This window comes from Lissotriton vulgaris, chromosome 9 (genome assembly GCF_964263255.1).
Source record: "Lissotriton vulgaris chromosome 9, aLisVul1.2, whole genome shotgun sequence".
Lineage (NCBI taxonomy): Eukaryota > Metazoa > Chordata > Amphibia > Caudata > Salamandridae > Lissotriton > Lissotriton vulgaris.
In genome coordinates this window covers 348,635,334-348,650,405 of record NC_141697.1, presented here as the reverse complement: position 1 = coordinate 348,650,405, position 15,072 = coordinate 348,635,334, and the positions used below count along the sequence as shown (strand labels likewise).

Here is a 15,072-nt window from a genome sequence, read left to right as displayed (position 1 = left end):
ACTCTACGACTACGCCATTAACTGTACACATTATAAAAGGCTCTTCATGGGCAGCGGCAACTCTGCAGCGTGCTTCCAGTGAAAAGCACGCTATTACAACAGTTCGCACACAACGTCAGGAAACACTAGAACGTCAGAGATGCACGTCAGTAACTACAAATGTCTATTTTTGTCCTGTTGCAGGGTGACATCAGAGCCACAGGAACATGACTCAGGAGGTAAGGAGGAAGTGGATCCACAGGTGAAAGGACATTCCCTCCCAATGAGGAGCACGTTATTAGGGACTGAAACTACATCAACCTTGGTCAGCTTAACAACTTTGCCCAAAGAACCAAAACCTGCTTAGCTCCCCCAGAACAGCAAAGTAAATGCAGGAAGGGGGCATAAGGTACATTGAGGGCAGCAAATACACAGCAAAAATATGAATAGCTCTCATGTCATAGCTTTCAGAATTGCCAAAGTTTAAACGCGGGTGGCTTGACATTAAAATGCTGGTTCACTTTTAATCGAAATGCTTTTGTCTTATATTTTTTGACAGTCACAAGAAAATGCTAATTTTAATGCTGAGTTCAGGACAGGCTTGCGATACTACAAGTGGGGCAATTTGAAAGCTGAGAAATACAATCAGTTGGGAATTCTCTGACAGTGAGTTCTGAAGGGGGTGGGGCACCCTTCGAGTGCTGCTGGTGGGCAGCTGGGGATGTACAGTTCTAGCAAAATACCTAGTTCTGTTCCGAGGGAGGAAGTCTCTATACATTTTGTTATTTACAATTTCGAATCTATGACGTATGTATTTGTCCTTAGCTTTTATATGCAGTTAATTTAACCTCCGGTTTGCTATTAAAACTGAATTATCGTGTCGCAAAATTATGCAGGTCTAAAAATGCAGTTAAATGTAACCACCTTATTGCTAGGAAAACTGAATTACCGTGTCTCGAAATGATGCAGGTCTAAAAAGTGTGTCACCAACATGAAAAGTTTGGAAAGCAGTGGTCTATACGGTTCCTGGAGGCCCTCTTGTGGACAAACACCTATGCCTCTGACTGCACATGAAGGGAAGGATGCCCAGCAAGCAGCTTCTCGGGTCATGAGTGGGAAGACTGACTACATTTATACTATCTGTCTTTAATTAAAGGGATCAGTGCCCCAGGACTGGTCTTAATGTGTAGCCTCCAAGTTTATTAAACATTTTCTCCCTTCAAGACTTTGATTATAATAACCATTTCAAAACAGATCTGCTTTAAATGTGAAATTTATGGTACTGCAGAAAAATAGATCTAAGAGGGAGAGAAAGATTAAATATCTTAAAGATAGGCACACAATGTTTGGATAACTCAAGACTGACGCCAGGTTGCTGCCTGACTTTGCAAAACGTCTCAGTATGAGGACAGGGCAAGGCAGAATGGCTAAAAAACAAAATATGTTTCCATGAATAAGCAATTTTACTTCTGGAAATTGACGAGAAAGTCACACCTAAGCCTGGACTAAGAGACAGCCATTCACTTCAAATGTTTTATAGATGAAAAACAGATGCCCAGTTCAATTCAATTCTTAAGACAGGAGTAAAACACATCTATTCCAAAAAAAGAGCTTTGTGGAAAGGGTCCACAACCTCCAATGAAATGTCCAAACGAATCCTCTTTAGAGTTGAAGCAGATCCGAGCTGTGATTTCGAGTCTTACTCAAAGACCCACTGTGTTAAACTAACTCTAAACATTGCTGTCCAACTCAAAAACACATTCCACGGGAGTCTGATTCTCTCCCTTTTGTTACTGAGACTTTGCCACTAAGCACAAAAGCTTGTGTAAGTGCATGTGTGTTGGGGCGCTCACACTTTAGCAACTTTGTGAACATAGCCTAAGGATGTAGTTATCTCAATATGTGACAGCAAGTGTATCTACCCTAGTAGACACAGGACCACCAGAGGGTGTGGCTAAAATGTAACACTGGTCTGAGGAGCTGAAGTGAATTTCAATTTCAGTAAACCCTGCAAAAGTGAATTGGTTAATTCATGTTAGATGTTATTTCCTCAGAGCTGAATTGTATATTACTTCTCTCAGTGATTTCAGAGATGTTAGCATAGTTTGAGAGAAAAAGTTTGATCAATAAAGATTGGGTAAAGGAGTGGCACAGACATTTCTTTGTGGGGTGCAAAAAGCCAAGTAGGAGATAATTGAACTTGGAGCTGTAAACCACTGTGCCTGCAGAGATGGCATCAGATGGAAAGGTATTGTGCCTCCAAGGGTGTAGCTTAGTCCAAGAAATTCGGGGAGTATGAATTGCAAATTTCCCAAATAAAAGACTATGCTGAAGGGTGGAGTGAGGACCAAGGTTTGGAATACACTTTGCCCATGAGGAACAGGTTCAATACTTATTTGCATTGGGTGGGTCTCCTTGTAAGTTCCTTTAAGAAATACAAGTTAAAACCTTTTAGTGAAACAAGGACGATGAGATAAAACAACAAGGGCATAGAAGACCCAACTAAGGGCCCCAGACTCAACTCTCAAGACAAGAACCTATTTAGTTGGGGGGTCCCCCCCCGCCGAAGTTACGCCATTGAGCTCCTTCATTGACAACGGTATACCTCTGATGCAACATCTATAACACATTGCCAGGGCTCGAGTCGGGGTACCACGCGGGTGGACAGAGTCCCCCCACTTATTTTACGGGGGGGACACCACCCCCCCTGCCAAACATTTTGAAAAGCTCGGCACATTTCATGACGTCACTTCCGGTCGCGACGTCTCTTCCGGTGACTGCGTCCCCCCACTTCTTTTTTTATGACTTGTACCCTGACATTGCCTATGGTTTGCTTTGCTTGATCTTTTGATTGGATAATGAAATTAAAGCTGATCCTCCCCCATGAAAAGTGTTGTAAGATTGAGCAATTTAGTTATCTATACTGGAGTCAACACGCTTGCAATAAACATGCAGAGTTTCAGCCGCTGTAAACAGAAGAGTTTTCAAGAACATAGCCCTTGCTAATGACAGTGATGTTCATTAGGCAAAAAATTGCTTTCAGTTTAGCAGTGTATCAAAAGGGAAACTCCACCAGCTGAGATTTTCTCCGACTTTTTACCATACAGCAAAATGCTGGTTGTTTGTTGTTTCGTAGAAAAACAAATTCATTGAATACTAGTTCTGTTCTGAGAAACGATTTCCCCATAACAGACTAATCAAAATGTTCAAGTGAATGGCATTTACCATTCGGTAGAAATCAATTCATACAATTGCTTTTAGACTGCTTGTAAGGTCTAAATATGATTTGTATTGAAAAGGCCAATTTTCTCTGGATTTTTGTACAACGTTTGCCTATATTGGTATTCCATTCCCATGTCCTTTCACTGGATGGTGCTTTTCAAATTGTCACTCAGGAGGTTACTTCATGGCTCCAATCCCTCTTTTCAGTGCTTTTTTTCCTCCTACATTAATTCTCCCTCCCTCCAGTCTTATTGTGTTCTTGCTGTCCTCTGGAAATCATTTTGAATTGCTTATTTCCTTTTCAGGAATTGTTGAGTTTAACTGTTACTGCGTAATGTATTGATTTATCACTGTAATAGTCCTTTGCATCTCCGTTTAGTCGCTTCAGAGCGCGCTAGTGTGTAGCTAAATACAAAGTTTCAAAGATTCAGCATTGCTTGGTTTGACTTTGTGGAAGGTTCTTCCGTGACTGTTCCAGTGAATTAAATATTACATTACAATTTATAAGAGTGCCATGACAATACAGTCACCAGCTTAGGTTTCCAAGCTCTTCAGAGTGATAAGAATTTTTGAGAAGTTTCCACCACACTTCTAAAAGTAAATGAAATCAGTTTTGATCAGCCGCCGCTGCTGCAGGTAAGAGCGGTGGAGCAGTGGGGCTGGCTGGGGGGTTGATTTCAAGAGACGACCACGAGACACAATTAATTATTTATTTATTTACTTTTCCTTGTGGTCATCTCTCGAAATCCCCCCCAGGTCGGCTCCACCGCCCCACCGCTCTTACCTGCAGCAGTCTTGGCCGGTTGTGATTATTCCTGTCTTCGGAACTGTGTATAGGACTCTGGTACGGGTCATTGGGAACATTTTAAGTTCCTTTTAGGTGTCATATTGCAGCATTTCCCAGATGGTATTGGATATTGGAGTCGATGGATAAATGATCGTTCTCTTGGGCCTGTTCTTAGGAGATGGCAAGTCAGGTCTGACTTTTATAATAATAGCTCCTCGTAACAAGACGGCATTTGTGGCCCGGATAAGTGTTTGTGCTGACTGGTTGACTGGTGTTCACAGATAGCAGATCCTGATCTATCAACTTCTGCACAACACAGACACTGTAGAATTAAAATTGATAAGTGTATGGAGGTGCCTGACATTTGCCCAGGTTGGATTCATCTGGATTTCTGCACCTGATCAGCATCAATAGTTGCCCGTTTGGCATTGGGTCAGGATGGAAACATGCTAAAAGGATAGGACTGAGGGTTAAAAGTCAGGCAGGGCACTAGTGTGAGAGCTCTAGTGCCTATAGCTATAGTGTGCCCTTTGTATGACTGTATAGTAACTGGTAAAAGTGCCTACAAGGGATTTATTACAGCACACACAGTTTGAACATTTGGCATACTAATACTCTTGACAAGCTCTGAGCAGTCGCTTGTATTAAATATTTAAGAAATTAAATTTAAATCATTTGTACTAGAATTAATCGGGGAGAAAATATATATCTTGCACAAGTATAATTGTTTTTGTGAAATTCAGAGTGTAATAAAAACCTTTTCAAAGGGTACAAAGAAGCTAATACAAATGTCTAAGTAAAACTACACAAAGCAACTGAGATTGACAAATCATTTGATGTTACAAACACCTCTTTGTCACTAATGTGGACACCTCTAACAATGAATATAGCAAGGAAATGTGACTGATTCAAACGACAACAGTTCCTTGAAAACAACAGCTTTGCATGAAAGTAGGTGTGATTGTCAACGTTTCTGTCTATGTTGTAAACATCAGCTAGACTATCTTCAGGACATAAAATTCAAGTGTTGGATGACCTTTAATGATATATGTGGACTGATTCAAAATGTGGTCAAGTCCAATAGAATATGGTTTAAAGAATGATGAGCGGGGCTAGCAAATAGCAACAGCTGTGCAACAGCGAAAGCAGGCAATTGCAATTGAATCTTTGCCTGAAGATTTCTTCAATTAGGCTCCAATGTGACCAGGACTAGCTTGTGTCTAGAAACTGAACAGGTCCACTTATAGAGAACGTACTGCTGTCTTGACAGTAGGCAGACACCGACTGTCAAGACAGTGGTACGTTCTCCTTAAGCGGCACAGATTCAATCTCAATTGCCTGCTTTCACTGTTGAAACAGTGGTGTCTATTTGCTAGCCCCTCTCATCATTCTTTAAACAATATTCTAATGCACTTGACCACATTTTGAATCATTAAGGGTCATCCAACACTTGAATTTTATGTCCTGAGGATGGTCTAGCTGGTGTTTACAACATAGACCGAAACGTCGACAATAGCACCTACTTTCATGCAAACTTGTTGTTTTCAAGGAACTGTTGTCATTTGAATCAGTCACATTTCCTTGCTGTATTCATTGTAAGAGGTGTCCACGTGGTGACAAAGAGGGGTTTGTAACATCAAACGATTTGTAAACCTCAGTTGCTTTGTGTAGTTTTACTTAGACATTTGTATTAGCTTATTTGTACCCTTTAAAAAGGTTTTCATTATGAACTGAATTTCACAGAAACAATTACACTCGTGCAAGATATATTTTTTCTCACTGATTAATTCTAGTACAAATGATTTAAATTGAATTTCCTAATTATTTAATACAGGCGACTGCTAAGAGCTTGTCAAGAGTAGTGGTATGCTAAATGTTCAAATGGTGTGTGCTGTAATATATCCCTTGTAGGCACTCTTACCTGTTACTATATTGATCGCCCAAGCCTCCAAGGTTTTATAGGGTCTACCACTTTCTCTTACACTAACTTTGCATGACATTGCAGTTGCTCTGAGTGGGGAAGTTGGGAGAAACTCTAGCCTGGGTGAAGAGTAAAATGAGAGGAGATCATCTCTGCAAGTCCTGTAGGTTTCGGCAGGTCATGATCTGCCCCTTTGGGAAGGCCACTGGTGCCACCTGAGAGCCATGTCTTCCACTTTTAGAAAGAGTTTTGATCCTTTAATCAAATCCCTTCTGCCACTACCTTTCAGACCATATTTTTCTTAACAGGAAGGAAAATGAAGAAGTTCAAATTGAGTTCCTCATTCCCTACTGTACGTAAATCTCAGAGAAATGAAGAGATATGGAAGACTTATGAGCTTTGTTAGCTTTATCCGGCTAACAAAATATGAGTAATGGATCATTTTTAGAAATGTGCAATTTGACAACAGCTGAAATATCCCTGTTTCGTAAAAGCAAAAATATGATCGCCTGTTGTTTAATCATACACATTCGTAATCGGAGAGCCCACAAATAACTGTGTTGAATCTTAAACCATCATAGAACTGAAATGTTAGCTTTCACCAAAACTGAGACCACAAACATGTAAATATATGGAAAATGATTTTATGTTGATATGATTACCTTTCATACAGTGGTCTTAACACTGCCCTTCCACACAGTTGGAAAAGTAGCCTCTTCAATTTTGTTATTGACATTAGAAACAATGAGTGTGGTTGTTTGCATCCATTTTGGTCCAAAAATCAATTCTATTTGTTGCAAGTTGTGATATCTTCTATTGGACCAAGAACACCAACATTACATTTAAATGGTCTTTAATGCATTTTATTTCTTGTAGGTCCAATAAAAGGTGTCAAACTCCATAAATCTATAATTTGCATGTATTTAAGTTAATAAACGTACTATCATCTGAGCAGGCGACCCCCGTATATTTCAAAGGAGGTTTCCCATCACTCACTACTGTCCATGGTAGTTGATGTATGTGATTAAACAAGTGACAGTATGCTATGTGACAGAAGACTGCGGAAGGTAGTGTTGAAGACATCTGTATGAGTATATGGACTAACATGCTTATCCATGGTAAATCTTGCAAGCTATAATCACATATTCCTCCTTTGTAGCGATGAGTACTAGAAAGCCACCAACAACCAACAATGAGCTTCTGAGAGATGGGTGGAAGATGTACACAGATACAGGACTGCACACCAAGTCATGTCCACAGGCATGGTCCCACCACAAGCACATGGATTGACTTGCCCTTACCTTTTTCTGACAGATAGCAGAAATTTCAGCTGTAAGGGGAAGGCACATAAAAACATCAAACATTCCACTACTACCCACCTCTCCAGGCAAGGACAGCTGCTGAACGTAAAGAATTCTCTCTATGTGCAATATTATCTATAATTAGCTAGGTGGCCACACATTCCCCCTCTGTAAAACTGCTAATTTTAATTATGACTAGCTCTTTAATCGTATCTAAAAACATAATTTCTGCATCAATTCTGAATTTCTTGGTGATTTCTTTTTTTCAATAAAATACTGTAGTAATTAGCTGTTATTCATATCAGCATAATGTAACATATTTCCACCTCAGTGAGGTAATCTTACTGGTTTACTTTGAGGCATAAAAGGGTTTTGGGTACACCCTTCTGAGCTACATTTTGAAGAATAAAAATATTATTTACACAAAACCTGCAACTGTGGCTACAATTATAGATTGAAGGCCCGATTCACAAAGGTAAAATGGACAAAAGTCTAACTTTCGACTTTCGGTATTCACAAAGAACATTTGCATGTAGTAAATGCCCTTTGTGAATACAAAAAGTCATAAAGTTAGACTTTCGTCTCAGTTTACCTTTGTGAATCGGGCCCTGAATTAGGTAGTTGCAATAACAAAAGATTTGGCCCTGTGTCCAAAATTATGGGCCTAACTTTCAAGATTTATCTTTAAAATATACAGGAAAATACCTTTTTCTGTGCTTTCCAAATTCCAAAATATAGATAGGATTCTCGGGAAATAGTGGTGTAATGAGATCAGCTAATTTCACTAGGGCATAGAAATTTAGCTCAATTTTAGCTCACATTCAGCTACTTCTAATCAACCAAATTAAGTGGAATAAAAATAAGGTCCTGATTAACTAAAATAGGCCTAACGTACAACTCCTATTAATTTTGTTTACATCTGTTCTTATTTCACTTTGGTTGCGGCTATTTATTACCCTTCTCTTCTCCCTATAGGTATAGGCTTAAGGACCCGCCGTAATTGTAATGGACTGACTAACAATGTCACTTGAAACAGTTTTCCTGGCCTTATGTTCGTAAATTTCACCTATTCAGAATTATTTATTTTAAAACATTTTCAAATTAACGTTAGAAATTATTTCTTCTCTCAGTTAAAATATTTTTCCCAATATGTCCTTTCTTCATCTACAACACCCCTTTTAAAAACTCAGGCGGCTAGTGCTCCTTCCTTCACTTTCCACAGCAGTGATCTCTGGGCCTCCAAGTTGTAACTAAAGTGTGCAGATAGGTGTGAGAAGTGCAGTTGCAAATGTTGGCAAATAAATATAAACGTGTTACGGCTCAGTGAGCGATTACCACAGCTTAAGAGATGTCTCTGACCACAGCTGTGGAGATCCCTGTGAGTAGCTAATAAAAAAAAATAATAAGAGTCCCTAACTGCTTGATTTACAGTTTGGCGGACAGGTTACTCCATCATAAAGATGATGGATATCCCTGACTGCCTTATTACAAGATTATTCTATCCTAGGGCACTTGTAATAGGGTGGACAGCATATCCGTCTCATTTCTGACGGAGTAACAATCACCGAAACCCTAAATCAGGCCCTAAGTTGCACACATGTAAGTTAACTTGTGCATCCTTATTTTCATTGACTTACACCAGTTTTTTTTTTACTTAGTGTCTGTTACTTTCATTTAGTGTATGTCCAGCATAAATCAAAAACACGTAAATACTGGAATAATATGTGTTAATCTAGTTCCCATTGCAAAAGGAACAAAATAGTGCAAATTTAAATGTATTTTGTTTATTTGTAATGATGCTAAATCAATGCAAAACATGTCATTTGGTCCTATTGTGCTTACCTTGAAGTCCAAATGGACACCAATCTGTGATTATTATCTGCCTTCCACATTTGGGAGAATGGCATGGACTTGGTTCCATCCCCTCTCAGTACATCCTCCAATGGACAATGGGAAATTCCATTTGACAATTATGTGCTAATTTTAGTATGGGCATTTTGATTTGATTTAAATTTTTCTAAAGCGCGTGAATGCCTAGCGGCGTCTTGGCGCTGACATGATACGATGTCCTACCCCCTATGTTCCACCAAATCACTGACAGTAACTGAAAGATGTGAATGATGGAAACAACCAGGTTTTTAGCTGCTTTCAGAAGGAGAAAAAATTGGCTTGACTTTTAAGCCCTAAGGGAAGTTTGTTCCAGAAATTGAAGGTGGTATTATCAAAACTTCGGCCGCCCCAAGTAGCTTTCTTAATTCTGGGAATGATCACTGTTACTTGATGTGGGAGATCGTAGCAGTTTTTTGGGCACGTTCCATCTGAATTTACTTTTGAAATACTCTGGTCCGGTTCCATGCAGAGCTTTGTATGTCAGGCATAATGCTTTTAAGGCAATTCTTTTCTTGACTTGGAGCCAAAGAAGCTCTACCTTTGCACCATCTACAGACTGATATTTCAGAATTTCTTGAGCAGGTGACAGGCTGTGCTCTACAGTATATGAAGTTTGCTTACTGGTGTCTGTTTGATACCCAAATATAGGGCATTACAATAGTCTAACCTAGATAAGACTAGGGAGATGGCCACAGATTTTTGCAGGTCAGGCGGAATAAAGGCTAACACCTTCCTTAACATTCTCATAATGAAAAAACACAAAGATGCCAATTTGTTAGCTTGTTCCACAAATGACAATTTTGCATCAAATATGACTCCTAAATGTTTTACTTTTGAAACTGGCACAAGAGGGTGACCGAGGGTCTGAGGCTTGATTCCAAAAGGTCATGTCCTTCCCAAAAAGAATAGCTTCTGTTTTTTAGGAATTTAACTTTAGGCAGTTGCCTCTCATCCATGTTATAATGGCCTGCATACAGTTGAGGAACTGATTTGCAACTTCTTCAGCATTGCCTGAGATTGACAACACACAATCTGGGTGTCGTCAGCATATGCTATTGTGGCAAAACAAAATGAATGGATACATTTGGCCAAAGGAGCCACATAAATATCAGGTAGCCTAGGGCTGAGGAATGACCCTTGGGGTACTCTGCTAGGCAGAGTAAACGATTTTGAATTAAACTCCCCAAGGGCCACCCTTTGTTCATGATCTTCCAAGAATGAAGCAAGAAGATCAAAGGCAGATCGGTAAACCCAATTTCTGTTAGTCGTTCCATAAGGAACAAATGGTTCACAGTATCGAAGGATGTGGAAAGATCCAGAAGGACCACTGCAGCTTTCCCATCACTATGCATGATGGACCTGATTTCTTCTGAGATTGCAATTAAGGCAGTCTCTGTACTGTGGCCAAACCTGACTCCAACTTGGTACTCATTAAAAAATATTATTATTCTCTAAGAAATATGACAGTGTTTTATTGAGGTATTTCTCAACCACCTTAGTAGGGAAAGGTAGCCTAGATATAGATCGGGAATTACTCTTATTGAAGGATCAAAGGAAGGCTTTTTCAGTAGTGGCAGGATGGAGGTTTTTTCCATTCACAAGGAGATGATGGACGGAGCGCTGAAACTTTTCAGACACTCACCCCCAGTCACAGATCTGTGTTGAATCCATCATTGTTCTTTAGCTCACTTTGCCACCTCAGTTCAGACCCAGCTTTATGCAAATCAGTCTTGACCCTGTGCCTCATGGGAACAGTCCAGCCCAAACTGCCAATCCAGGTCTTCCCTGAACCGGAATCAAGCATCCTGGGACTGGTTTTGAGGAAGCACCCCTGTTCAGCCAGGCTAGCTTGAAACCAGTGGCAACGTGAGCAAGGGACCCATGTCTGGGCATACCGTTCCAAATTAGGGCAAGCAAAGCAAACCCAAGGAGATGATGGACGGAGAGCTGAAACTTTTCCGGCACTCACCCCTAGTCAAAGATCTGTGTTCAAGCCATCCTTGTCCTTTAGCTCACCTTGTCACCTCAATTAGACCCAGCTATATGCAAATCAGTTTTGACCAGTGCCTCATAAGAACAGTCCAGCCCGAAATGCCAAGCCAGGTCTTCCCTGAACCGGAAACAAGCATCCTGGGACCGGTTTTGGGGTAACTGCCCTCATCAGCCAGGCTAGCTTGAATCCAGTGGCAAAATAAGCAAGGGACCCACGCCTGGGCATACCCTGCCAACTTAGGGCAAACAAAGCAAACACAAGGAGATGATGATGGACGAGAGATGAAACATTTCAGACACTCACCCCCAGTCACAGACCTGGGTTGAATCCATCATCGTTTTTAGCTCACTTGCCACCTAAGCTCAGAACAAGCTATATGCAAATCAGTCTTGACCCTGTGAATCATGGGAACAGTCCAGCTGAACTGCTAAGCCAGGTCTTCCCTGAAATGGAAACACGCATCCTGGTACCAGTTTCAGGGTAACAACCTGTCATCAGCCAGGCTAGTTTGAATCCAGTGGCAATGTGAGCAAGGGACCCACATCTGGGCATACTCTGCCCACTTAGGGCAAACAAAGCAAGATGATGGTCACTTTGCCACTGGATTCAAGCTACCCTAGTTGATGATGGGTGTTACCCGGAAACCGGTCCCAGGATGCTTGTTTCCGGTGCAGTGAGGACCTGACCTAGCAGTCGGGCTGGACTGTTCCCATGAGGCACAGGTTCAAGACTGATTTGCATATGGCTGGGTCCAAACTGGGGGGGGCGAAGTGAGCTAAAGAACGATGATGGATTCAACCCAGATCTTTTACTGGGGGTGAGTGTCTGAAATGTTTCAGCATTCCGTCCATCATCTCCTTGTGTTTGCTTTTTTTCCATTCACCAGGAAAATAACCTTCTTTAATTATGTTATTAAAAAGCATTGCGGTAACCAAAGGTATACGGTGAGTCACTTCATGTATCACCTTGGGCGAAACAGGATCTGAAAGGGCACCAGACTTGATATGCACTTGATTGACAATGAGAGAGGAAAGCTGCAGAGCTCAACATTCTCTGGTGTTTAAATAGTAGAGTTAGCCTTTTGCGGCTGTGAGGATCTGGTGAGGTTAAATTCACTGTAAACTACTTCCACTCTATCTTTAAAGTAGATTGCAAGTTTGTCACAGAAATCCTGGCTAGGGTGACCCATTGGGGAAATTTAAACTCACTAGTATCTGGACAGTTTTAAAGAGTTCTTTTGAAGAATTGGCGGCCTGCTCAATTTTCTCTGTGTAGTATTTAGGTTTCTCCATAATGAGTGTTTTTTAACCCGGGATTAATCTTGTGTATTTGATTTTTTCATCTTGCCGTATAGTGGGATCTCCAACTTTTTTCCTGCCTGCGGCATTTTTGTTTCATCTCTCTTTAGATAGGAGAGAATCGTGGCATGGAGGGATTGTTTCTGAATGTTTTCACATTATTCTCCGGCACCAGTTCAGAGACTTCGGATTTTGCGGGCAACCTACCCCTAAGTAAGAGTTTGAGATGAGGGTTCCACTCCAATTGTCTAAAATGCGCCTCTCCCTAAAGCAGAAATTTATGAAACATATTTGATCATTTTAATGTAACATATTTATTGGCACAAAATTTTAACTATCCTGAAAATGATTGCCCAGTGTGTTATAAAAAGAGAGTGATTCTGAACGTATTTCCTCTTGGCCACGCATAAGGGGTTATCCGATGCCCCCATGATCACCAGGATGCCAAGCAGAGGTGTACGCTGGAGGATCTGGCATTTTATTCTTAGTGTCCACACAGTTTGGCGACTGTTAACAAAAGAAGTACCCTTTTGATGTAAGCTACTGTACACCCTTCAGGAAACCTGCTACATGCCAGGGGAAGCTACCTAAAGTAAACACTGATGGTTGCTAGGAAATATTGCCCTAACAGTTTACAATGTATGTGAAGTGTATTTGCCTTTGAACACCCTTATTATTATTGAAGGTAAGTCAGCAGGCATAAAACAAATCAGTCTTGTTTTTCATAAGCGTTAACGTTGTGTACATCTGAAAACTCCTGTTGCCCAACTTTGAAAGTGGACATACGTATTTATAAGATTTCTTTACACTGCTGCTAATTTTATTTACATTTAAGACCAGGTGAAATTTCTGTTGATCAGCGTAATTTACACAATTTCTGTCATTTTGCATAATTTATTTCATGTGAAATTCCACAGTGACGCTAATATGCCATGGGTGTAATTGGGGGTAATTGAGGTAAAAATCCTATCACGGGAGCACCGCAACAATGCAAACATACAGAGCCCCCGTGGCTCTTGTTTGCTGCACATGCTGTTTTCTGTGCCCCTAATTTTTTTAAAAATCAATGTGCATCCTTACATTCAACATTGACATGAGGATGTATTTAACACTAATGTAGCACAAAATACCACATTGATGGTTCACTTCATTTTGCTTAATTATCCCGACATTTCACGTAATCACGCAAATGGAAATTACATTAAATTCGCACTCCCCTAATTTCCTCATATGCTGGGCAACAGACTAGGCTACTAGCCCTGTTGAGCTTGATTCTGCTCTATGTTTAAATAATGAGACACTTATTTCTTAGGCACACAAGCATTGTTCTTCGCTGTGCAATGAGACTTGCTTGGAAATGTCTTCATCTCAGAGGGTGAACAGAATTTCCGTGGTCAGCAAAACTGTACCTTAAATTGGTACACAAACATATTTAAGAAGTGAATGACAAAAATAATGAAAAAGGACTTGCACACTGTCAAGATGTACTTTCATAATGCTAGAAGCCCAATAAGAGACAACACCCACTTCTAGAAAATCCCCCCAGCAGGTCATTGAGTGAATACACCCTGAAAAACCTCTAATACTGAATGGAAGTAAATTGGCACCTGAAGCAATAGGTTTAAGAGGATAGTTATGGAAAATAATTCGTGTCCTTTTCCCCTGATTTATTTTATTGTTGGACCCAAGAGCATCTGCATCTTCATGTGCACTTGTCTAAAAAGGAAAAATTATTAGATGATTGCGTTTGCATATACACAATCATAAGTCAATTTTATTATGGGTACAAAAGGTGAAAGCTTTGTAAAGGTCAAATCTTAGATGTAAACCAGCAGGAGATAATCTCCTTTGCCTGCACGGATAATAAAATATAACTCCGCATTATATTCGACTGCACAGATTGAGGCCTGTGTTTACAATGAAAAGACAGACCTTTTTGCAATTAAAAAGCAGGAAGTTGTATAAGTATAACAAAATAAAGGGAAACATCAAAGGAAACATTGGATGTTGGTTATTGGCACTGATAATATAAGCTTTTTTAAAGGTGTCAAACTGCTGGTTTAAACCTAGGTAGTGTGAGCAAATGGCCTAATTCCTTTCCTTGGGCATAGCATCCTGTGGCTCAGATATAATTGCCACTATTCACACTTCATCATCATGTTTTGGTTTTGCCAACTGGAACTTCAAAAGTGTAGAGCACACAGTTCTGCCAGGCAGCTGAGCCAAACACTTAGGCCACCTCTCGGTGTAAATAGAAGTTAGGACACTTGCTCTCTCTAGGAAGAATGAATGCTCCAGTTTCAGTAAAGCAAGTCTCAGCATGAGGTAGAATATAGGTGTCCAACAGGGGAATGTTTTTTGTTTAATCCTTTGGAGGAAAGAGTGGGCTGCACTAGGGAGGAATTTGGACAGACCTCAAGAGAAGCTTGGGGTGACTAATGGATGCCTTTATTTGTCATAGTACTTAGCACGATTGATTTGGTTTAACAGTAAGGCACCTTTGGTGAGACAGGAACTGGGTCACACTACAGCAAATCCTAGGAGGAAAACTAAGAACATTATGATGATTCACCTGGGGTTAACACTAATTATAAATGGGTTCATCGTTTACAAACTCTTACAGAGCACTGAAGGGGAGAGGGCTGACCAACATCATAAGAAGAGATGAGGACTTCCTGCTA

At 40.4% G+C, this 15,072-nt stretch overlaps 1 protein-coding gene across 1 annotated transcript in view; it reads right to left on the bottom strand.

Annotated features, from left to right (window-relative positions):
• Positions 1-15,072, bottom strand: part of UNC79 (unc-79 subunit of NALCN channel complex) — a 644,685-nt gene that overhangs the window by 460,837 nt on the left and 168,776 nt on the right. Inside the window, exon 11 of the mRNA XM_086937713.1 lies at positions 7,211-7,239. Coding sequence (XP_086793839.1) covers positions 7,211-7,239 — 29 coding nt within the window. The remainder of the gene's footprint in view (positions 1-7,210; positions 7,240-15,072) is intronic.